The 26,990-nt window shown below is 34.9% G+C and overlaps 1 protein-coding gene across 1 annotated transcript; it reads left to right on the plus strand.

Moving 5' to 3' along the window:
- The first annotated feature begins 1,388 nt into the window (after positions 1–1,388).
- On the plus strand, positions 1,389–25,848 carry MS3_00004421 (uncharacterized protein). Its single transcript, XM_051212334.1, has 2 exons — positions 1,389–3,696; positions 24,596–25,848. The coding sequence occupies exons 1-2, from the start codon at positions 3,627–3,629 to the stop codon at positions 25,120–25,122; spliced, it is 597 nt and encodes a 198-aa protein (XP_051072507.1). The 5' UTR covers positions 1,389–3,626; the 3' UTR covers positions 25,123–25,848.
- Positions 25,849–26,990: the final 1,142 nt, after the last annotated feature.

Below are 26,990 nucleotides of genomic sequence, written 5' to 3' on the forward strand. Positions count from 1 at the left end.
GTGAGGAGCAGAGTCAGACAAAGCTGCTTACTGTCACTCTTCTAGTGGTTGACTGGATTATGAAGACTGACATCTGAGGGGAAGCACGGAATACGGTGGGCAGGTTGGATGTAACTAAACGATCTGGTCTTCTCAGACAGCCTATCACTTTTTCCCAGACGCACAAAAAATTGCAGCTGGAGACAAACAATGTACCAGCAGTCTCTGAAGCAGTAGACTTCAACATACACCAGCGAAAAAGTATGATCCTCAAATGCGACACAGAGAACACCAACCCAATCACGTTTGATGGAGAAACTCTGAAAGTGATGGAAAGTTTCACATACCTGTTCAGCAGCATCGTTAACGAACAAGAAGAGTCTGATGTAGACGTAAAGGTGAGGATTGGTAAATCACTAGGGGCATTCCTACAGTTAAACAACATACATTGTGGAAATCACCAAACTGCATCACATGGCAAGTGCTAACTTGGAATCCTGAAGGGAAACTGAAAAGTGGAAGGCTGAAAAATACATTGTGTCGAGAATCGTAGGCAGATATGAAAAATTATGGATAGCAACTGGAGACACCTGGGAAGGATTGTTCAGGACAGAGTTGGATGGAGAATACTGGTAGGTGGACTATGTTCACTTACCAGGTTCTAGCATGGTAAAAGTTCAGGAAACAATCGCACTTTCAAATGAGACATATGGGACAGATTTTCAAGTAATCTACCCAGTTACAGTGCTAAAAAACCACGTTAAAATATGACTCAAATATCTTAACTGCAACTCTTAGTAACGACGCTGTGTCTTAAGAACAAAAGTATGTGGTCGATTTATATCGATTTCACAAAACAATCTATCTTAAAGTTAATTTGGTGTCGGACGACACAGAATTGGATGCCTGTACCAATGAATATCTTATGAGAGTCATAGGTAGATTTGTTCTGTGACTTTCAGTTCAATATATAGTGTACATTTACACAGTGAGCGTACACATCAAGTTGATGATGAAATTTTTAACCTACCTGCTTTAAGTTGTCCCATACATCTGACATTTCCGAACGTTTGGAATTCCAACGCCAGTTGTTAATGGGATGTTTTAAGTCAACTATATTGATAGTATTGAGAGTGATCATTTTTACCGTGACAGCCAAGACTAAAAATTTGTCAATTAGGAATTCTTTGTTCGTAAATATTCAGTCTATGCATGACAGATACTGCTTCTACATCATGTTGCTGACTTAATATTTGCGAATAATACTAAATCCTCAATTTGGTCAAAGGGTATGAAACGGAGAGAAAGTTATAAAAAATACTCACGACTACTTTGATATTGTCAATAATGATTATTTCTTTGTTATGCTGTCGTTTGTTTTTATGTATCATCTAAAATTTACCACAGCCATAATTTCAAAATACTGACCAATCGTATTTGAGTTTGGTACAGCTGATTCAAGGTCATAAATGTTTATTTACATCCCTTCTTTGTGAGTTCATTCCTACATTTTCAAGTTTTCACTTATTGTTGCACAAAAGCTGAGAAATAAGATTACTTCTGCTATCATTGGTTCCTCTCTTTTCCTAGTTTCGTAAGATAAGATCATGTAAATTTAGTGATAGCAAGTATGCATTTCTGTCATCTTTAATCCCTCTCATTATTTTGATCCGGAGAAATGTTTTTATGAATCAGGTGATGACTTTTATCATGTTGTTTTACGTCTTGGCGCTTGACATCTTCTTTAAAGTTGTTTCCAACTTAACTCCACTTGTAAAGAAAACTTTGTTCTAACTACAATATTTTTATCTGAATATAACGTCATAGCCGTTATTTGGCAGTAAGGCACATCTTCTCAGTGAGGAGTGTGCCAGCCGTTCTTTGGTGAAGATATCAATGGATTTCTAATAAATAAGGAATCAAAGCTGCAAACTATTCCACAAAATACTTGTCACAACGCTGTGAATAATATTTGTTTCTTTCAAGAGTTCACTTCAGAGCACATTCGGTCTTTTCCTACGTGGATGATAGATTTATTAGCTTGTCTTGAACCTCACCGCTCATATCTCCATGTTCATCTAATCTTCTTAAATGATTCATCAGTCATAGATTTTACGTCTTTTTTGTTAGAAATTTCCCGTTGTTGACCACTCAGAAAGACAAATGGGGCACAGCCTAAGTTAATACAATAATGGTTTCCAGACCCATTACGACTGCTTCACAGTCGAGTAGTTCTAGAGAAAGGCGAAGTCTGTAGACCATAGAATTCTAATTATTGTACAGAATCACTTTGTATTCTGAGACACCACAAAAACCATCTTGGAGTTCAAATACTTTCTTGTAAAAGACGTTGAGATGTCCTACTACGGACGTTATACTTAAGCTATGAACTATGCGACTTGAATGAAATATGAACTAGGTGCGTGGTTGAAAACTTATCAATAAATTTTCACGGTTGTAGAGTGTATAACCACTACTATGTCTATGCCCAAATATTTGAAGGCTGTGCGAAGTGATTACATCAAATGAATCACCCAGTTATCCGCTAAATTGTATTATACTGTCTTTCTCAAGTCATGCCTTGCGATTAATCTTCACTCGTTTCTTCCTAAACCACATGGCAGTTTTGTCCCACGTATGATGCATTGGTAACAGGTGTTGGTCTGTAAAACCGGCCTATAATTATTTTTTGAGCATCAAATCATCAACAACCTAAACAATTAATTCAAGTCAGATTAAATCTCTGCTAGAGACTTGGGAAAGTATTTCTCTAAATCGTTCACAATAGAGCAGCTGTATTTAGTCTTTATCGTTTTCTCAATCTTGAATTCCATTATTTTGTTGAATATGCATTCGTTTCAGTTACATCTAGTTTACTCATACGTTCTGTCTTCTGCCGCAAAGATAGTCCTCTATCCTAGGTTAGTCACTCGATACTTTCACTATTTGGAAGTGTCTTGTAAATGTGCGTTCAAAAATTAATAACCAACCTGTCGTTAACCTACGAAGCCATAACCAACTACAAACCAAAGCTGTAACATGCGAGCTGCACGGTTGTTTACCACCCACTTTGTCTTGGAATACTCTCCTACATAGAAGTAGGTTGACCAGATCTATACGTGCGACCAATCTACATAATCACTGACTAATAGACTGAGTCATGTTGTTAACGCAGGCTTCGTCGTTGGAAGTTTTGTAATAGTTGTAATATATAGTTAGAAATGCTACGTTATATGGTCCAAAATCAATTTTGATACCAGTAGAAGTAATAATACAGATAGACATATTATTTATCTCCCTCTTCATCTTAAATTCTGGATCGTTACGTACGTTTCATCCTTTGGTCTCAACTTTTGGTTTTGAAAGATATTTCTGATGCATATACCACTAAACGGTTGGTATTATTGAACTCTTCTACTTTTTGTTTTGTTGATTTTCTGTCGATGCCCTGATGTAACTTGGATTATTACACAAACAATATTTGTTTCCGTTTTTCTATGCTTACGTTATGGATGCACACTTTTCAAGTATATTTAATTGGATTTTGGTTTCTATATTTGATAAACACGAATAATTAAATTTATCATGCTTTTAGGTAAAATATATTGATCCCATTTTGCAGAAACAATTGTTTGTCACTTCTAACCATGATGAAAGCCTGGCAATTAGTCGATATTAATGGTGAGGTGATCAATGAAGAAGATATTTCAAGTGTTGGTATGTTCAACATTCTTTTCTTGATATTCGTTTTGTTTTTATCTTGATAAATATAAAACTTTCTTGTGCCTTAGCTGTTACTAACCTGATATGACTTTCCTGATCATTTTTCACCCATTGGTCTGTGTTTTCTTATGAGGCAGTGCATATATTATGGCAAGTTGTCTTAAGGGCAAAGCTAATGCAGATATCCGATTGTTTATTATGTTTAAATATTTCATATTTTTGATGAATTCCCACAAGCGGTCTTATATGAGATAAGTATACAATGCAAAAGAGAAGTGCACTCAATCGTATGGTTACTGAGTACTAGGATGACTCAAATATATTAGAATGTTATATATTATCGGGGATTTTTCAGTCAGTCAGTCAGTCAGCTACAACGTAGGACCAGGCACATATGTGCATTGGTCCAGGTTGCCATACCGCATCAGCACAACAAGATGAACACCGGATTCATAGCAGTGGTTAGGTCAAAGGTAGTAATATGTAAGAGAAAGATTGCATATAGAGATATAGTACAAGAAGAAAGAATTGGTTCGTAGAAAGAAAGATATGAAGCGATTTTAATCTCTTAGTTTAAGGGATGACAGGGAGTGTATACACCGACGCCATTGTGATCGATTCTGAGCCATGTCACCAAGAGTCTCCAACCATTGGTTACGATAGTCACGCGGACCCTAACCAAGTAGTCTGCATCTACCAACATGGCTCAGACTAGAAGTTAGTGACTTCAAGCACTGATGCCACGTTTTGGTTTGGCCGCCCCTAACTTTCTTCCAACCATTTCCAATACCGGATAGCATTGCACGTCGTGGTAGTCGGTGTTCAGGCATACGTAACACGTGACCCAACCATCTCAGTCGATGAAGATTCATAACCTCATCAACTGATTTGCCATCATTCCCTAATACCCTGCGTCTAACCTCACTATTACTTACCCGGTGATCCCAGCAGACGCCAGCAATATTTCTAAGGCATCTGTGGTCAAATACTAATAGCTTACGAGTGTCTTCTACTCTTAATGGCCATGTTTCGCTGCCGTAAATTAAAACAGAACGGACTGCCGCGCAGTATACTCGTCCTTTTATTGATAGACGGATATCTCGCCTTCGCCATAGGTGACGCAAGTTGACAAAAGCCGATCGAGCTTTTCGAATCCGTGCTGAGATTTCGTCCGATACCAACCCATTAGGGCTGATCAGACTTCCAAGATAAGTGAAGTTGTCGAGGCGTTCGACTACTTCACTCCCTATCATTAGTTCAGGTGTTGACGCGGACTGGTCCTGAAGCAACAACTTGCATTTAGAGGGAGAGAAGCGCATTCCAAACATCCTGGCATTGTTGCTCAGTGCTACCAGAAGACTCTGCATTTTGTCAGCGTCTTCACCAAACAGGACTATGTCATCTGCGTATTCTAAGTCGATAAGTGGACCTCCTGGTAGGAGATCAATACCCGAGAACTCAGTCGACGAGAATGTTATTTCCATCAGTAGATCTATGATGAAGTTAAACAAAAATGGGGAAAGTGGACAGCCTTGACGGACACCACTTGAGGTTGCAAAAGTGGATGACAGTTCGCCATAAGCTCTGACTCGACTAATAGTGTTCGAGTAAAGAGCCTTTACAAGGTTTATGTACTTCTGGGGTACGCCTTTCAATGACAGACACTGCCACAGAATCTCGCGGTCTACCGAGTCAAATGCTGCTTTTAAGTCGAGAAAGACCACCATTGTCGAACGCCGATAAGTATGCCTGTGTTCTAGAATCTGACGAATGGTGAATATGTGGTCGATGCAGCCACGACCAGATCTAAAGCCAGCTTGGTTCTCTCGTGTTTGCAGTTCACGAGTCTTAGTTAGGCGTCTGATAATTATCGAGGCTAGTATTTTAGATATTATATTAGTTAAACTAATCCCTCTGTGGTTGTTACAGGATGATTTTGACCCTTTCTTATATATTGGGACGATAAGTGATTGTGACCAGTTAGATGGAATAACGTCTAACTCCCAGATTTTAGCTAAAATATTAGTCAACCTAATCGCTAAAATTGGACCACCATCCTTAAATACCTCTGGAGCCAATCCATCTGGACCAGCTGCCCTTCCTCGTTTCAGATTAACTATAGCCTTTTGGACTTCAGCAAGAGTTGGGGGACCTACTTCAATGTTCCATTCACACTGTCTGGGAATGGAGGGTAGTTGTAGAGTAGCTGAAGGCCAGCTAAACTGTTCTCTGAAATGTTCCGCCCATCGTTCTAAACGCCTGGACTGGGAGCAGATGAGTGTATCGTCTTTTTCCGATATAATCTCACTTACACTTGACTTATTAATTCCAGTTTCTTTTATTGGTCTGTAAAGCTGTCTTGTGTTCCCTATGGTCGCCGCCTTTTCCATCTCTTTTGCTTTCGTTGCCCACCACTGCTCACGGTCGTTTCTTAGACTTTTTCTTAACCTAGATCTGATTTGTTGTCGCTCTTCATCATGTTGAGAACCTGATGGGACGAGTTTGCGAGAATCCATCAGTGTGATAGACTTTGAAGAAATCCACTGGTTCTTTGAAACTCTGTGGTTTAAGTCGCTAATAGATGTCACTGCTGCTTCCACAGCTGCTTGTATTTCATTCCAAGCAACATCTGGGTCAGCCTCGTCTTCAGAACTACCTAATCGTGACCTCAGTTGTTCCTGGAAGCTACTTTTGGTTTCCTCGCTACTCAGTTCGGTTCTAATGGGTCTTTTTACTGTGGCTTTTTTGCGTCCATTGAGGCGCAAGCAGATGCGTGCCCGTATTAGGGCGTGGTCGGAGTCCAAGCAGGTACTCCAGAATGGGCGACAATCTTGTACCGACCCTCTCCAACGATGATTGATGGCAATATGGTCTATTTGAGTCCATCGTTGGTTTGGTGTAGGGGGTCGCCATGTTAGACGATGTCTCTCCTTATGCTTAAAATTTGTGTTTGCTAAAAATAAGCGATTGTCTGAGCACAGTTGCAGCAGACGGTCACCATTATCTGTTCGCTGTGCCGGAATGCTAAAATATCCACCTAAATGCCTTTCTGTTTGGCTTAAGCTACCTATCTGAGCATTAAAGTCACCTGCTACGAGTACTACGTCTGAGCGTTTAGCTTTCTGAAGAAGTTCGGACAGCTTTCTGTAAAATTCATCTTTCACTTCATCTGAGCTGCAGTCAGTGGGAGCGTAGGCAGAAACGACGAAAAGGCAACGACGTGTGTCCCTATCCTTCCGAGTTTTTACGGAGCCGTTTAGCCGAACAGCACATAGACGACTGTTGACGGGGATCCACTCTAACAGTGCTTGTTCCGCCCTCATGCTTAGTGCTATGCCTACACCTGCCAGTCCACGCGAACTGGCCATCGGGTCACCAGATACACGGAGGGTGTATCTCGTTGGCTCTCCGTTTTGCCAAGGTGAGGTCAAGTGAATGACCACACTGGAATCCTGTATGCGTGTTTCGGAGACACAGCATACATCAGTGGAAAGAGACTCTAGGGTTTTAGCCAAGGAAGCCTGCTGACCGATTTGACATAGAGTGCGTACGTTGAAGGCTCCAATGTGTAGTTTGGAGCGAGGTTTCAGTAGACCTGGGACAGAGTTTTGAGCACTAGAATCGTTGGCTATGGTGACACTTGAGGAGGAAGCCGAAGGAGGAAGTTTAGGGTTGAAAGTCGATGTAGGAGGAATAATAGGAATTGAAGAGGAAGGTTGATTATGAATACAGTGGTCTTGGGTGCTGTTAGAGGTATGAGGGCGGTTATCACTTCTCGATTGCCCACACCGTGGAAGGGTTCTTCTGGAGGTACCTGAAAAGGAAATTGGATTAGAGGCGGTCTCAGTGACCTGAGAGCGTGACCGCAGTGCCCAAGGGACAACTGCTTGAGGCCGGTCGCGCACGGCTTTTTCGTGGGAGGTTTTTGACGTGTTAGCTCCGTTCTTCAAAGGGCCTTACCGCCGGAGACGGAAATCCGTGAGATAAGGTGAGGTGCGCATTTTTAGGGTCGACCTTTTCTAACCCCACCCCTCCTTGTGGGAAGGCAGCATCGCTGTCATGCTGGTTGTCTGAAGGAAACACCTTACTGCTGTCACACCTCTGTACAGTCAGCAGTACGACTTCGCCTTCGGACCTTGGGTTTGTTGCTTTTAGTCTTACCGCTCTTCAACCGACCTGTCTGACATGGTAGGACCTTGAGGAACGGTTATTCCAGCCAGTATAGCTCGGTTGCTTCATCACGATAGGCAAGCCCGACCACCACGTCAAGGTAGCAACAACGGTCGGGATCGGGGGTTTTTGCAGAAATATGAACGACAGAATATCTGTACACTCATTTTTATTGTTCATATAAGGTTTTCTGTTAGGTAATGTCTTATCCTTATATCTTTTTAAAACTTTGGTAAGCATGTATTGTGATAAGTGTTTAATGTGTCAGTATCTTATACACTAAGTGCTATTTTAAAGCGTGCTATTCGCCCATAGTCCAAAACTCAGATTTCAGTCTGAATGAAAAGTGTCAAATCGCAGCTTTTCTTATCAACACTAATTATCTCACGTGACCTCTTGATAGTCTGTATAATCGAATTAAAAAGGCGCTTGAATAGTATTCGAATCTTGTTTATCTTTATTAAACGGACCACTGAACTTCCACTTACAAATTGCTATGAGATCTGTTGGTACTGGGACATGATAAGATTCATAACGTGAAATCCTTATCATATTACAGTTTAGCGTGTGAATTTCTATCGGATATGAAACTTGTATCAGTCTCTCTTTCTTACAATCTCTTCAACTTATCAGTGTACAAGCAAACGAGCAGTTTCATTTAACGTGAATAAAATGAGGTTGAGTTTGATTGTTTGTCGATTTACCATCTCATAGTCCCCATAGCAAGTTAGTGGTGTCACTTAGTAGTTCGTTATTTACAATATAAGATGACCTGATTGCCATTAATTGTTCTGTATTTTGTACTGCATAAATATTGTGACAGATAACATGACCAGTAATTAAACAGTTTTAGGAACTATACTGTAGCTTTACGCTGTAGTACACATCCGAATAGTATGTAGTAGATTATTTATTTGCACTATTTGCAATAACTATTCACAATTACACCGAAACAGGTGAGCTTTTAATTTCATGCAACCTAGCAGCTAAAACTAGATTTCAGGTTTTTAATTACATATTTTGCTCCATTACGTCAAAAATATTGCATAATATTGTTTCAACTATTTTATGTAGAATAAAATTATATATCATTATCTTTAACATAGTTTTCGTGGTGGTCCAAACATTCATTTCAGTATTTTAGAGTTGACTATTATAAATTGGTACTGATTAGTCTTTGTGTTATGCAATGAACAATGCAAAGCTAGAGTTTAATACACAAATTGTGGGAATTTTTAGATGAAATCCTAAAAAAATACGAGAGGTCGGTTAAAATTTGTCATTAGTTAGTGCAGCTAGCGTATGACTACCCTAGTAATTACAGTCACTATGCGATACAAAACAAATTTTTGCCTGTGAGAAATGTCATCTCAAACTTTGTGATTTACTGATAACATGTAGATTGTTTCACCACTTAAACTAAGAGAGTTCATCAATATTTCTTCACTGATGGAATTTTAATTCAACAGTTTAGGAACTTTTCAGTTGCGTATCCGAAATTCATTTTACCTCATAAAACTGCGAAATAATTGTTAGGTTTACTCATGATTTGATCGAGTAATTCATCATATGAACTCGTGTGAACTTAGACTCTGATGTCCTCCCTACATCTGTTTAAACAAACGGGTACTATATTTTGTTTCTCACACAAATTGTAACTGAAAACCAAGTATAGGGTTTCGGATAAATAATAAATTGGTACTAGCTAGGTTATATTATAATTATGTTCTTTTTACAGAAAAGTTTCATGTATATGATCATAAGGAAGTGATCTAATTCTAAATAAGAACCATATTAAACTCTTTAGTATTGTATTTGTCTGCGATGTTAAATAATTTGATTTAAAGTATGTAAAAAAGATATTTACTATCTGAAAACTGACGATATTTCTTGTTGATGAATTCTAAAATCCTCATAACTGTTGAATAATACAATTTTAATTAAACTATTAATAAGTGTAAGGTATATTGTGAGATTTGATTGTTAGTTGGTACACTCTTGATAACGTCCTTTCGATTATTTACTTAGTTTAGAATTAATTAACAAACCAAATTATCAGTTACTTTTAATTCTCACACCACATGATTACTGAATGGTAAAATAGTTTAAATTTTTTTTATTTGACTGTATTCAAATCGATCTTCGTACAATATGTACATGATATACGTTACTACATGTATATGTACGTATATTGCTTCTTTTAGTGGTACTTTATTTTCAGTATGTGTGTGTGTGTGTTCACCGACAAACTATGATATCATGTCGATAGTTAAAAAAAGTGACTAGACTTTGTTATTAGTTTTTGTTTTGCCGATTTCCTAGTCAAACATCTCTTTGAATTTGTCTAGTTTGATGATATAAAAATATCCAAGGATAAGTGTTAAAGCGTAGAGTATAACAGTTTATTGTTTCCATCATAATGTTATTGGAGTAGATGCTTGTTTTTAGTGTCATTGTAATAAGCGTTGAAAATAGTTATAATCATGGAAACATTAATGGTATATGTCGGCTTTTTTCGATCTATAAATTGTTTGTGATGTTACAAGAAATCCATTATGTTAAGAGTTTTCAAAATGTTAGAATTGAGAGTTATATTGAATTTGTGATTATGTTTGTGAAGTGCGAAATGATCCTAATAACTTGACATCATAAAGTTGGTGATATCCACATTAAGCTTTCCATGTATTTTTAAAACTAACTAGTGAACTATATATACGAGTAATAATGTATACTGAAACATCTTAGTTTAGCTTAAGTTTTTCATTCACAGTACTATAGAGAACATCGGAAGTTTTAATATTTTTTTGCTTTCAAATAACCAATTGCTGAATTGTTTAGATTGTTAAACATCAAATAAATTATTAATCAGATCAATCGTTTGTTCACACACTCACTTTGTTTCTTATTTTTTAATTAAAAGTTTACAGATTTAATGATCGAATTTTTCTTTTTTGAGACGAATTATCATTCCTTTTATAATCAATTTTTTGTTTCCCTGATCTAATCAATTTCGCAAAACTTTACTTCACTCGGTACTATTCAATTATTTTTTCTTGAAAGGAAATCATATGATTCGTGACAAATGTACTGTCATATGATGATATACACAATTAATGTGATGTTAAAAATGTGTGGATTTTATTATTTTTTTAGCCTTTAGCTTACTATCGATCTATCTTCTTTATCCAATGTTTGTATATATATATATATATATATATATATATATATATATATATATATATATATATATATATACGACAGTATGACCACTTTACATCCTGTACTTTCTGGTTTTATAGGACGGTAGCATTACATGATTATATAGATACATGTCATGGAAGACAGCATTTGTGACACATAGTCCAAAAGATTTTGACTGAATGGAATTTCCTGATTCTTTATTTTCCTCTTCCGTTTATTCATTTCATACATTTTGATGAATTACTTGGTCAATATCACTAGAAAAATGTATAGTTGCTGGAAAAAGTACTGATTTCTTTACAAGTTACTTAAACATGTTTAATTGACACACTATGTTTGGATCATATGATAGGTATAATTCTGTAACACAGAATTATGCTAAGCTGTTTGAGTTCTTGTAAATCTTGAAAGAAGTTCTCATTAATACTCGATATGAGTTGGAAGATCGACCATACGAAAATTTTTTTTGGGGGGGGGGTTTAAAATAGTATTCATTTTCCTTATTTCATTAAGCAAGTATAGAGTGTCATGACTGTTTACACAGTAAACGTTCCACGTTATAGAATGCAACAAGTAACATGAATGATAGACAATGATATGTATTGTGCAATAGGTGATTAGAGTCAACATCTTGTTTTCACGTTTGACAGAATTATTTTCATTGAATAAACGGAATTATATATGTATTAGCTTAAAAGTGAAAAAGAAACGGAATTTCTCTCAAATTAGTGATTTTATTCCGGGTTCAATTATTCATTTATTGTTTAACAGTCATGTGATCACTTTTTCACCCTCTATTCTTTATTACCACGATAATGTGACTTCCATTCACATTTTACTGAATTTATTTGTATAAAATTATTAAATTATCGATTGTTCCACATAATGAAAAGGAAGTGGATTACTATGATCCTAAGTAAAGCGAAAACAACAATTGACACGGAAACAGTGATAATATTTGTCATTTTTGAACTGATCAGTTACTATTGTTTTATGATCATGTTTTTTTGGCTTATAGGTTATTTTCCAAATTCTGTTCACATCTAAATAAGCAAATCATTTTATGGTCACTAGTGATTGGCAGAAGATCCTAGACTGTGATTTTATGGTAATTAATCCTCCTTCATCCTCACTGCTTATCTACATCAAAAATGCTAATTTTGTTCTTCCATCGCCAAATTTAGCAATTTTTATCATTGGTGTATGCATACCAAGACTATAGTCTATACAACTAGATCAAGCACATTGATCAATCCTTAGAAAAACTGTTACCTGTGTGATTTATTTCATTTTTTTCTCGAGTCAATTGAATTCTAAAGAGCACATTTGTACTGCTTTTTTTCAAGCTATATGGCTCGATGATCCAGTAGAATGTAATTACCGTCACAATATACTAACTATTCAGTGAATAAAACCTAGTTTCCATTCACTTTTTTCTTGTAACACTTGCTTATAGGACAAATGTACATTTTTTCATTCTAATAGCTGTTGTACTTTAACAAATAATTGATTTTTATTATTTCTTACTCTGTCTCAATTATTCGAATAAGTCAAGGTTTGTAATTTTAGTAATAATAATAATAATAATAATAATAACAATAGTGGTAATAAATAAATGCTTTATTTTATAAAAATTAAGGTAGTTTAGTGCTAGTGGACACGATAATTAGATATTTTAAATGTACTATTACCAAACCAATTATACAATAAAGCTTATTTCCTCTTACCTCAGTTGCTGTATTTGTATACATACTAAATTTCATAGACAATTGTTTCAAATTGTAGATTTTTTATATTAGACAAGCATATCTTTTTTACGCTATTCATTGAGCTGTAACTAATATCGCAGTTGCCTAGTCCTTAGTGCCGATCGAATTCTAGCGATTGAGTTATAATATAGCCCCTAGTCTAAGTGACTTGCAAACACATACATTAGATTCTGATGTTAAGTGATTAGATATCGTCAGAACAAAGTGTTAGATCTAGTTTCCAGGTTAGCTAGCGTTCATCAATAAGGCATATCTGTAATTTTACTGGAAATATCGCCTCTCATGAGATTCAAACTCGTGTCACTTAATTTCAAAGTAGCAAACAGGTGCTGGTTATTGAATTTTTTTCCTCCTAGAAATAAATATATCATTTCTGAGCAAAGCAGAAGCTGAATTTGAAATATGAAGGGATGGTTCGAGATGTCACAGTAAACCTTTAGTACGAACTCCTCGATTCAAGATCTCTAAAGTATTTCCAGTTCGTGTAATTTTCTCTATCTTTCTCATAACGAACATTTAAATGTGATCAACTAAAACTTATTTTACCAGACTAACTACTCATCCATGTCTTGAGGACTCTGACTGGTTATTCAATTACTACTTGTTTAAATCATGGAATGACTCAGACTTTCATGTAACTTTACTCATCTCTATATGTGGGGATCGGTAGGCCAGATATCCCTCTAACAGTTAAAGGACAAGTTTGCTGCTCAGTTGTTTGCTCCCTTCTCCTTTATGGCTGTGAAAAGTGGCTTTTAAATATAGAGTATATTCACAGGTTAGCAGTATTCGATTTTAGGTAGCTTCGAACTATTGGTCGTATATTTTGGGACCATCGAGTTAGGAGTTCTGAGGTTAGACGTAGAGTACTAAGTATTGATGACAAACTGACTGACAGGGTAGTAAATCTTTATCGACTTGGATATTCAGAGCATGTATTACGTGTTCCTGTCTACTGGCCACCTCGACATTCGATAAAGGGCTGGTACAGGAATAGCTTATTAAAAAGCTAGGGATGGAAAAACCAAGACATGGAGTCAGTCCATGAAAACATTGATTGTTGGATTGATCCATATAGGTAGGCACAGACTACTTCATATACAACTGACTGACTAACATCTCACCTTGTTTGGCTTGGTAATAAACGGAAAATACTTGACTGGACAGTCATTATAAAGTACGGCTAATTGTATATTTATCTATTATATGACAGTTAAGCATAACACTTCATAGCACATCGAACTTTTAACATCTTAAGCGGCTAGCTCCTGTAGGTAGTAGGTAGTCCATTGGTTTCTGACCTCATTCCTGGCACTAATTAAATTTCCTATCTCACAACTATAACTGTTGATTTTTATTGTCTGTTTGAATCTGCTTATTGATATTTAGGAATGCAATCGATCAGTCTCGTATGACATTTGGGCATCCTGTGTGGATCACCTCGATATTGCCATCAGGTCACAAGCATTATAAACATTTGGGTGGTAATTTTCAAACTCGTCAGCTGGATGTGCCTTCACCCCAGAGTTGATGTTTACTTCAGGACTCTTTGGACTCAGCAGCCAAGTAGATAACACGAGAGCGTTTAAAGTGAACGGCTTTGTGTTAGAGTCCCATTGCAGGTGCATCCAGTTGACAATTCCCAAATGTGACGAAGTCCGTGTCCTGATTTCTATTGCTAACCACCATTCAACTCTGCTTATAATGATTGTTTCATTGTAGATTTATCTATCTTGCTTTATTTTTCCTCGTACTCAAACTTATCAATCAGAATTATTGTACAGTTAATCAGTGTTAAAATACTTTTACGTAATCAAACAAATACAGTGTTTAGGAAACCATCGCATTGTTAAACACTATCAGTTACTTAGTTATGTCACTGCAAATGGTTATCTTTTTGTTATTAGCTTGTGTATCCTGATTTAAGGTATGTATAGTGTGAACTAATTTTCAATGATCCACTAATATTATTGATTTTGATTACTATGGTTATCACGTTATATGAATAAAACAATAGCAATTGTAACCTATAATCGGATTTGAATATAAATGTTTGTTCTTTATGTAATCGACTAATCTCAACCAGATTTTAAACAGTGAAGGGCAGTGTCAAAATTTTATCTACTCATATCTGTCTATATTAATGATTGTATAATCTGATCTATTCTTGTTTTCGCGCAAAATGTTTTATTAGTCTTCCTTTTTAGCATTACTGATGTCTGTCTTTGTTGTCGTTTAAATAGCTATGGTAGTGATCAATGTTTACTTGGTGAGTGATAATGTATGATTCGTAAGAAAGTCTTAATATGCCAAGTATTATTTGGAAGGGTATTTTAGTATGCGTAAAGAAGTTAGAAACGGCTTCACTAATCATTGGTTACTTGTGTCACTTTTCACTCTAATTTCAATAGCTGTATCCTTTCAAGATGTTGCAAAAGACATCAACTTAAAAATATGTCATCTTTTGGGCCAATTTAACAATAGTTTTCTTTGTTGTCTCTATAACTATTACTACTACTAGTGCTGCCAATGACAACTTCAGCATTCCTAGTGAAATGGTACGGCGATAATGATGATGCTTATGATGAAGATTGGTAAAAACCCTGAGTCATACCACAATTTAAATAAGTTGTCTTTGTTTGGTAGGGGAATTTGTTGAATCACACTTCCTTTAAAAACTTTAGTATCGTAGCTTATTAAAATCAATCTACAACTGATGGATGATTTTATAAAAAGTGTCCTACTTTTGAAATCTGGGAAGGGGTTTTTGACTTTAAAGGCTGATCATTTGATCGATTCCATGTGATGTTATGCTTGTATTCTTTTTTATAAAATGGAATCATTTGATAGATGACTATCATTTAAAATGCTAGAAAACCTTATCCTTAACCACCATAAAGCCTTAACAATATATGTGGATGTTAATTTGTAGCAGGAACTATTGAGTTTGCATCTTCGGTAATCTGTACTAAAAATTGTTTTCAGATCATCATTGCCGCTAACAAATTATACTAGCTAACAAATCAGCCTGTTTGAATAGTAACAACTGTGATTATTTTGATATTTATGATAAATAATATTGTCCCATAATCGTTACTCAGCTTACGAATTGACGTATAACACTACTTATAACCTTGGATTATTGATTGACATATACAGCTAATAACATCTGTGAAATTTTAACACAGTAAACTGGGAAATGCATTAGGTGTCAGTCTATTACATTCACCAAAATAAAGGAAGCCAACGCAAACTGTGAGATTCATCAGCATTTCCTCTTTAATGGCAAAAAATTTCATATATTCTTTATATTTAACGATTTCAAATATTTAACAAGAAGGTGTAATGCAAATTACATTCGATATAGAAAGGTAAAAGAAATTTTAGCTGCAATTGCTTAATTCATATTAAATAACGAAGTAACTACTTGCTGATATAATTTTTCCTGAAGAACTCAGGAAATCATACATCGTTATTACTAAGTTCTTAAAAACGTACTCTATTGTCAAACAACATCCGTTAGTATATACATAATCATATATTCACTTGTTACTAACTGCTTAATGCATCTCTTAGACACTTAATTTGAAGTTGTAACCCATAGAGTCTACTGAATTAGGAGTGAAGCATTAATTTATAGGCAAAATTGATGGAATAGCGCGCTTTATTCGAAATAAAATGAGTTTGAAAATATAGTCTATTGGATTCAGCCTCATTAGTCTAAATATTTCTTACTTACTCTTGGACCTGATTAGGTTCGATTTCATGTTGGGTTGTAGGTGTGCACACCGGGTAATTTCAAAACTAGGAGAAATACGGTGGTTTATTAGCTTGTATTTTACCAAAGCTTTTGATAAATGATTTTTCGAGCAAGATAACTTTAAATATTGAAAAGAACTCCCTTATTGTGAATGTACTTTTGGAAGTTAGTGCAATAGGGTATTCAATAAAAGTTTTGTCTAATTTAATGACTGCTTAACAAGATTTATTATAACTATTTTCATGGAAATGTTTAAATTGTATTTGTTTTGTCATTTGTCTTTTTTTCATCAATTAGGAATCAAAGAAATAATTTAAAATATAGGTTAGTTTTAAAATAAACATTAATTACAGCAACTCTAGGAGAAATGAACCATTTCAATCAGATATTTATGTGACAACCTCTTAAATTATTAATTCTTTTGGCAATAAAAGAAAAAAAAATCGAAAGATAGTTTGTGTGTGAGAGATAGTGAGTAAATTAGTTCTCCTCTAATTGTCTAGATGCTCGCTCTTGTTTATGATCTAGTAATAGTGACTTTGTGGTTGTCGGTATTCTATATAATCCTTAAACTTCGTGTACAGTTCTTCTTGATAACCGTCACTAGATAATGCCACAACGGTGTATTATTCAGAAGGCGAATACGAAGTGTTGATTACGTTTATTATGGGACCACACACAGATATCTAATTCACAAGGTACGTTAAGCAAGCATGAAAGAGTAGACCTGAAAAGCTAGTGGACAAGCGAGGGAGTCAGGGAATAGGAGTACGAGTAAGCGAGTAGAATGAACATGAATAAAATGTACATATATATACATAGTGAAATGAATGAATAATCGAATCAATTAAGCGACTAATAGTAAGGCTGGCAGAATGAATATATGCGTAGGCAGTAAACAATGCTCAGGCATACATATTCATACAAGTGTAACAATAATAAAGGTACAATGATATAGATAAGCTGTTATTGTACACGAATGACTATGTTCGTTAAATAAGTTGACAAAAGAGCTTAACCAAATTCAATGTGAACAAACTCAATTTCACGTGAGTTGTTATAACTTTTATGTGTATAAAATTAGTTTTCAGGATGTTTTATACGTATCCAATATTATACACTAACAATAATAATAGTATAATAACAGTTATGATTTTCTTTACTAATCTAAGTTACTATGTATCATGAATTTAATTAAATTGTATATGTCATTAAAATTATTCTAATTTTTCAATAAATTAACTTATATTGGAGTAATATAATATTGACTATTCGTTACTATACTCATTTTCTTATTGTATAATTGATCTTTTGTCCATTGATTAAATTTATGCAAATATTCATGAACTCAATTATTTAATTTATACTGAAATAGTCATTTTTTTTATTGTGAAAAGAAATATTCACTCTCAAAGTAGTCGTATATTACATAATTTCTTTTTATAAAATCACATAATCACTAATTGTATTTTTCTATAATTTATCATCATCATCATCATCATCATCCAATTGTCCATATTATCAGATATATACTTATTTACTTACGCCTGTTAATCCTCGTGAAGGAGCATAGGCCAAACACCAGCATTCTCCATCCAACCCCGTCCTGGGCAATCCTTTACGACTCTTTCCAGTTGTTATTCATCCTTTTCATATCTGATTCTATTTCCCGACGTGATGTGTTCTTTGGCCTTCCTCTTTTCCGCTTCCCTTCAGGATTCCAAGTTACGGCTTTCCTTGTGATGTGGTTAGATGATTTGCGTAATGTATGTCCTATCCATTTCCATCGTCTTTTCCTAATTTCCTCTTCTTTCCCACAGAAGGCTGTTGCAGATAGTATCCGGCTAACGGATGTTGAGTATCTTGCACAGGCAACTATTTATAAATACTTGTACCTTCTTGATGATTGTAGTGGTAGTTCTTCAAGTTTCAGCTTCATACAGTAGAATTGCCTTGACTTTCGTATTGAAGATTCTCACGTTGATATTGGTTGAAAGTTGTTTTGAGTTTCATAAGTTCTTCAACTGTTGGAATGCGGCCCTTACCTTGCCGATCCTCGCCTTTACGTCTGCATCTGAATCTCCTTGTTCATCGATGATGCTTCCCAGGTATGTGAAGGATTCTACATCTTCCAGAGTTTCACCATAAAGTGTGGTTGGATTGCTGTTCGTCGTGTTGTATTTGAATCAGATATATAACTAAATAGTAATTGAGAAAATTACTAGAATCCAATGAAAAATATACTGCCAACTAACATAAATAAATAGGGAATAAAACACACAACTTAAAACGATCTTTCAGTAGTGTTAATCTATTACAACAGCACCATTAATTTTCACATATTCTCATTAGTGTTAAAACCAATCAAACTGTTCGAATATGTACAAGCTCATTGAACCTTTTAAGATTGTAAGCTAGTTAGAAATGATTTACAGCCTCCAATCATATTTTACAGTTTTGAGCTTTCTTTTTATCACCTCATCATAAAACTAACTCGCCTATTTTAAGAACAAACCACTCATCTAGATTATTGATAAATCTTCTAATTGAATACTAGATTCAGTTTCCTAAGCTCTCTAGTAACCCTTAGGCTAAATCTATACAGCAATTTGAACACGAGAGAAAAGGTGTGGAATATGGAAGAAATGCTTTACTCCATAGGTTCGTTTATGTACAGAAAATTTAGGGTATTTATAGCATTTAGGATGGCCTTCGGCTTCCGGGAATTTCTGGGATGCTACTAAATATAGTAGCAGTATAGGTAATCTCCCAGTCAGAAACTGGACGTGTGACTTTTCACTTTCTAAATTTTTCTGGCAAAACTCTTATTGAATGCTGATTGGATAAGATGCTTCTCGGAGTTTTCATAGCCCATTTCTGCTTTTTTTCGAGAAAGTTTCTGGGTCTCTTCGACAATTATATGCCACACTTATATAAATCGCTTTTTCCTTTAAACGGGAGACTTATTATTATCATTATTATGGAGTTTTATTGCAATAAGTTTTCATCATTTATCTTATAAACTAATTGGATTTTTTGTTCTAATGTTAGCTAGTCTTAGTTAACTTAACAGAATTGTTGTTGTTGTTGTTGACATAAAATGAAAATCGATTCATGTTTTTGTGAATTTTACAAATAAGTTTAGTGACCTGTTTATTACTGGCTTATATTTGTTAACCTTGAACTATTACATTGTACTAATTACTATGGTAGCAACTGGGTAACAGTTGAGATTTTCTCTTGCATTCCATTAACAAACGATATTTTGATTGGTTACTTCAATTAGGGAAAACAATATTAAGTTTAAAAAAAAAACCAATGAAATTTCTATTTTCTTCAGTTTCTTTCAAAATAGCTTTTCTCATTAGAATGAAATTAATTAAAAACCAGGAAACAAATATTAAACATAGATGTTTAGTCCTAGTTCAATATTGCTAATTATTGCAGAGCTATTTCCTTTTAAGACCATGGGATCATCTATGATTCTTATATTCTTCTATTTAGCTTTTCGTTCGGAATTCATTTATTATTGACTTTTGATAATCTCTTTTGTTCAGTCATCTTTCTCACATCTGGACGAGGTTTCTTGCCGCACTGATAAATAAAGCGAAAAGAAAACTTTGAAGATATTTTAGTTGACTCTAGACGATCACTTCTGATGAACCACAACTAATATAAAGCCTTATTTAATCATTTCCTTCTAGTTATAATCAAACATTTAATGAATTCCACTTTTTCAATGAAAAAAAACAACTTGTAAATATTACATCATTCTATATTTAAAGATTATAAGCAAGGGATAGTTAGGATTGTATAGTGTTCTAAGCTTTTGGTTTTAATGATTAATATTATATCTACAGTTAAAGAAAACCATTGCTTTATGAAGCAAAATAAAGACAATTTGACGAAGAGAATTTTCCTTTCGACAATTTCTTTTACTAAAGCTGTATGATCGTATTTATAATCATTGTTTAGATTTGGTAGTGTTTAATAGAAATATGCTTGATTAGTTTTTAGAAGCCTTTTTAATGATGTATCGACTTTCTATTTTAAGTGTTGAAGTTACGCAGTAACCAAGGGTTAATAAGAAAATGGTAATTTAACGATTTAAGCCTGATCAGATGTGATATGTTCTGTCCATTATTTTACCACGGTACTGACTATTCTTCTAATTTTGTAAGTTGTTTCTAATACGTGTTTGTCTTTTCTTTATCTTCTCTGTACTGAACAATTGTCTTCTGTTTCTTTCTTCCATATTTTATTTCAATTTCACTTCCTTCTTATAACCAGACAGTTATTACGCAACTTAGATTCAACACCTAAACATATTTTTGGTTAATTTTCGTTAATCTTGTTAATGATTTTATTATGGGCAACTGTTTAGAAAATAACTACAAACATGATTGTACACTCTGAATAAATAACATCATTTCAAAGATGTGTGTAATTTTAATACAGTTTTGATTATTGAATAATAACACCGTTGGATGTCGGCTCAGTGGTCGAGTGAGACTGACAGGTCCCGGGTTCGAATCCCGTGGGTGGTATCGTGGATGCGCACTGCTGAGGAGTCTCACAATGGGACGAAATGGTCATCCATTGCTTCCAGGTTTTCCATAGTGATCTAACTTCAATTAACTCATAATCTAATCTATTGAAATGACTACAATCTCCACAAAACCCCTTCTGAATAATAACAGAAAAATAAATCATAAAGTATTTAATTAAACATTGTTTCATTCTAATTTGAAATTCTTCGTCAATGGACGACCTTAGTCTCATATCAAACTATCTAATTACTTAGTAAGTGGGTATCCATTAGTTTATCATAATATATATACATATATATATATAGATCAAGTAAGAAAGAAAAACAAACATTTGTAGTTGAATAATATGAATCTATTTATATAATGAATTTTCTTCATCTGTTTATAATATAAGAATGATAATATGAAGTATTTAATAAAATAGTGTACATACTATATAAGGTAAATAAGTAAATACCTTTTGTCAGTTGAATAGATAATACTGTTGGCTCAAAGAATTTATGACCGATGTTGGAATTTTTTCGTTTTCCTTTTGTATTTTTATTTTCATTTTGATTATTGTAAATTTTAAGACAATCAATCATATGCTTCTCAGAAAAACAAAATTCTAAATAATAAATTAATTTGAATATAATTGTTGATAAATATTTGTAAATCTATGACATCAACATTGATAATGTTAATAGTTGATCTTATTAAGTTTATTTATATTATTATTATTATTATTATTATTATTATTATTATTATTATATTCTTACTAATTAGTTATATTTATATAGTTGAAAGCTAAATAAACAGAAACTAAATGGGGATTACTCAGTAAATCAGTCAGTAACAACGTAGAACTCCGTACGTACGTACATCAGTTCGAGTTGCCATACCACATTAGCACAGAGATGCACTTGTCGATTCAAATCCCGTAGTGGTAGAGCTGGTAAGACTATAAGTAGTAATCGGGAAGATTAGGGTTTGAAGATGTTATTCAAGGAGTATAATCCAAGGAAATAAATTTAGAAAGAGAAAGAAAGGGACATGAAGAATTCAGAAGGTTAGGGTTTGTGAGAACACAAAGAGTGTATACAACCGCACCATTGCAAACGATTTTGAGCTATGTCATTCAGGGTCTCTAACCATCGGTTGCTATCATCTCGCGGTCCCCAACCAGATAGTCTACACCTACCAACATGACTCAGTCCACTTGTCAGTGACTTCATGGACTTGTGCCATGTTTTGGTCTGGCCGCCCCTAGCTTTCTTCCACCCTACTCCTATACCACTGAACATAGCACGTCGAGGCAGTCGGTCGTTGGGCATACGTAACACGTGTCCCAGCCATCTCAACTGATGAAGTTTCACTACGTCATCAATTGATTTGCCATCCTTACCTAGTACCCGTTTCCTAACAACTGTGTTACTTACTCGATGGTCCCATGATATACGAGCAATGTTTCGAAGACACCTATGATCAAATACTAGTAGCCTACGGATATCCTCTACTCTTACCGGCCATGTTTCACTGCCATAAAGTAGGACGGAACGAACTGCTGCGCAGTAAACACGTCCTTTGGTTGATAGACAGATATCTTGCCTACGCCATAAATGACGCAAGTTGGCAAAAGCTATTCGAGCCTCCTGTATCCGTGCTGAGATTTCGTCACACACCAGACCACAAGGACTGATGAGACTTCCAAGATAAGTGAATCGATCGACATGCTCAATTACTTCACTCCCTATCATTAGTTTGGGTGTCAATACAACCCAATCCTGAAGCAACATTTTGCATTTCGAGGGAGAGAATCGCATCCCGAACATGCTTGCATTGTTGCTTAGAGTGGTCAGAAGACTCTGCATTTTGTCAGCGTCCTCACCAAATAGAACTATGTCATCGGCATATTCTAAGTCAACAAGTGAATCTCCCTGTAGAAGTTCAACCCTTTGAAATTTAGATGAGGAAAGTGTCACCTCTAAAAGCACGTCTACGATCAAGTTAAACAAGAATGGAGAGAGTGGACAGCCCTGACGAAGATTACTTGAGGTAATCAATTCTGATGACAGTTCGCCATAAGCTCTCACTTGACCAGTTGTGTTCGAATAGAGAGCCTTTATAAGGTTAATATACTTCTTTGGTACTCCTTTCAGTGACAAACACTGCCATAGAACCTCACGATCGACAGAGTCGAATGCTGCTTTAAGGTCCAGAAATACTACGATTGTGGGGCGTCTGAATGTGTGTTTGTGTTCTAGAACCTGACGTAGTGTGAATATGTGGTCTATACAACCACGTCCAGGTCGAAAACCAGCCTGATTTTCTCTAGTCTGCTCTTCACGAGCTTTCGTTAGGCGTCGAAGTATTATTGAAGCTAATACTTTAGACACTATATTAGTCAAACTGATTTCTCTGTGATTGTCACAAGAGGACTTTTGTCCTTTCTTACAGACTGGCACAATCAGTGATTGAGACCAGTCATATGGGATTACGTCCAGTTCCTAGATGTGGGGGTTGCTATCATTTAATAAAATTTGTCTATGCCTACTATATGGTAGTTTATTTTGGTTTTATTAGTTTCTGAACTTAATGTAAATAATGTGTAATCAGATTTCGTTTTTAACAGTATATATGTTGATATAATATTTTTTTGAATTATATTTTAATGTGTTTAATTATGGAGCCCAATATTAAACTTTGTTATCATTTATTGATATTTGTTAAAATGTATTGTGGATCCTTGAGGAAATACACATCATAAAGTTTCTTGAAGTTTATTTTATGAAAAGCAGTTTATGGTGTTACTGTTGAACAGTTGGAAATCCAACAGAACCTTACTAGATGAAAGTTAGTTGTTAGATAATAATCAGTGTTCTGTTGTACACTTCAGTGATGAATGGATTCATTCCGTAGCCACAAATGTTTTTGCCATTTCTCTTAAAATTTATGGTAGTCTATATTAGTACCCTGTGCTGTTACATGGTTTTAGTATCACTTTAATTTCAACTAAAATGTAACTTAACTCATCAATTAACTATTTTGTCAAATAAAATTAACTACAAATAGGATCGTATAGCTTTAGTAAATGAGATAATCCAGAAGAAAATTTTCTTTGCTTAATTTTCTTCATCATTCTTCGGTGACACTACTCGTCTTTCGTTATTTATTTGGCTACCTAAATTTAAGGCCTCCTTGTTGTATGAGAAAAAAAGAAACTGCCCATCTATGAAAATTGAATCAGAAGGATCGGCATTTGAAATTATTATTTATTTTAAAGTCTAGAGAGAGAGTGAGTCTAAACTATTAATTCACGGATTAGCCTAGATTCTAAATGTTCGATTTAGTTTTTTTCAAAATAGTCGAAGTAATTTTGGAAGTTTAATTGTATCATTACGTAAGTCTTATTAGATACTATTAATAATTGTTAACCATTTTCAATTTCTATCATTGTTTTGTAGGTTCTGATTGGTCATTCATGCAATTCGATAGAGATGATGGATATCCAAGTCGCCCACATTCGGTAGCTGGTCGACGATCAGACACTGAATGTGAATATAAATCTCGTTCACCTTCTGCAAACAGTGATTATAACTGCTATAGCTCTCATTGTAGTCTGGACAGATACAATGAGCCTCCCGTAAGATCCAAAAATGCCAACAAATCATCAAAGAACAAACATTTGTCTGGGACTGTTCCTGAAAATACAGTAATTCCTATAACATCAAAAACCGAAATATTAAAATCTCATCCACGTAATGGATTACGACCTGGTCATATACATCAGTCCTCCGCTAGAAATTCCAATGGAACACGTCAAGCGTTGGCACGTTGGAATGCTTGTCGTAAACAAAATAATCATACAAACCTATGCGTTGATTCTCAACGTTCCAAATGTTTACGCCGTGGTCCACTAATCAATCATGGTTTTCAACGTCGTCAAGTTCGTATGGGAAACGGTGGTCATATACCTCATCAAAGAAGTTAATAAAAAACTAAGAAACTAATTTGTTTTTTGTGATATTTTGCTCCTACAACGTTGTAACAGCGGATATTTGGTGTTCAGTTTGTTTGTCACACTGATATAGTGACAGTAATAACTTACATATGATTCTTCTAAATTACTTAGTGTCTTAGTGTTATAAATAAAAAAAATAAACACGAAAAATATACACTCAATCAACAGCTATATTCTATATCAAAGTTTAGTTATTTTACTCATTTTCCGTGTGTTCTATCTGTTCTTCGGAATATTCATATTTTTCTTCTGCAGATATACTAGTCACATTCTAATGACTGCTACATTTAAACCTATTCCCCACATGTTACCCATAAAAATATATAGACATGGGTCATGAAAATCGCTTCTTTCAGCTATAATATTTGCGATATTGTGTCCTATTGGTTTGTTCTATTATTTGTTTATATTTGTGTGTTAGTTATTATATTGCTATATTTGATGTAATTGTAATATGTTTACTGGTTAGTAGTATATTTTCAATAATTTGTTTGGATTGCTTTCTAATATATTTATTCTATGGATTTTCATATTTCCATTTGTATCTATATGCAGCTGGAATATATGTTAATTAGTCCCTTATATTTTCTTGTGTTCTTGTTGTACTCACTGATATTTGTTTATTTCTAGTGCTCTTCTTTTTTTGCTGTCTTCACTTTTAAGACAGTTTGCTCAAATTATACAATATTTAATTAATATTGTTGTTATGCAAGTTTATTTATCGAAAAAACGTAATGGAACTTCATCTGTGAAAATTTCTAAAAATCTCCACAAACCCCTTCTGATAATAATCATCTGCTCACTAGTGACTGACTTCAAGAGATACTCCTGGAGTTCTAGTGGGAAGCCGTTACCAGTGGAGTACAACCAGGTCTGTTATGAGATATCAGCTCACTGAAGACAATGGTATATGGTGGCGCAACTTCGTGGATTGGCTGAAGTTAGACATTAACACCGTTGGACGCCGGCTTAGTGGTCTAATGGTTAAGTGTTCGCGCGCGAAGCCAGTAGGCCCTGGGTTCGAGCCCCGCGTGGTGCGGGATCGTGGATGCGCACTGCTGAGGAGTCCCATACTAGGACGAAACGGCCGTCCAGTGCTTCCAGGTTTTCAATGGTGGTCTAGCTTCAACTGACTCATGATTTCAATCTGTGAAAATTTCTAAAAATCTCCACAAACCCCTTCTGTTAATTAAAAATTGTTTTTTACATGGCAATTATGTAACATTATTCATGTGTAACCGATTTGAGAAAGAACACAGCTTGATTGTTAAGAAATACATTTTAAGCGAGATATGTCCTTTGGAAAGGATGATCCATGTTTTGAAATCCCTAAATGAGTGAGGTTCCAGTCACATACTAAAAGCCTAATATAAGGTAGGAAGTATTTGATGAATTTACAGTATGGAAAAACAATGCCTAATAAGGTGTTCCACCTTAATTCTCTTTGAGAATCAATGCACCTTGGGTAACTTACTTTGACGACGGTATTAGCAAAGGAAAGGCTCTCTAAAGGATGCATCTCAACAAAGATTATTCGGGAGCTAAATGCCCATATGTGTATAATGTAAGCCTTAATGGTATGTAGTTATCACAAAACAGCCATGTTTATCATCGCTTCTCTTTGCCACATGTAAAGTGCATTAATAGTGATAGCCAACCGTATTTAACAAATTAAATCATGAATAATCGGAGACACTAACAATTTATGACACGGCAAGCCAGTAGTAGGCTAATTACAATCATAGACACATGTTGAGCCTAATGTCCTCAATATCTGACTCCAATAAATAATATCCCACAAACTGAGTATTTAAGGTAGGCTTGATCTCCTAGTTGAA

Source organism: Schistosoma haematobium, chromosome ZW (assembly GCF_000699445.3).
Source record: "Schistosoma haematobium chromosome ZW, whole genome shotgun sequence".
Lineage (NCBI taxonomy): Eukaryota > Metazoa > Platyhelminthes > Trematoda > Strigeidida > Schistosomatidae > Schistosoma > Schistosoma haematobium.

Bases quoted from the DNA above. Each gene is read 5' to 3' on its own strand.
- MS3_00004421 (XM_051212334.1), top strand. From the start codon at position 3,627: ATGATGAAAGCCTGGCAATTAGTCGATATTAATGGTGAGGTGATCAAT. The intron at 3,697-24,595 runs GTATGTTCAACA...ATTGTTTTGTAG, and splicing joins AGAAGATATTTCAAGTGTTG to GTTCTGATTGGTCATTCATG.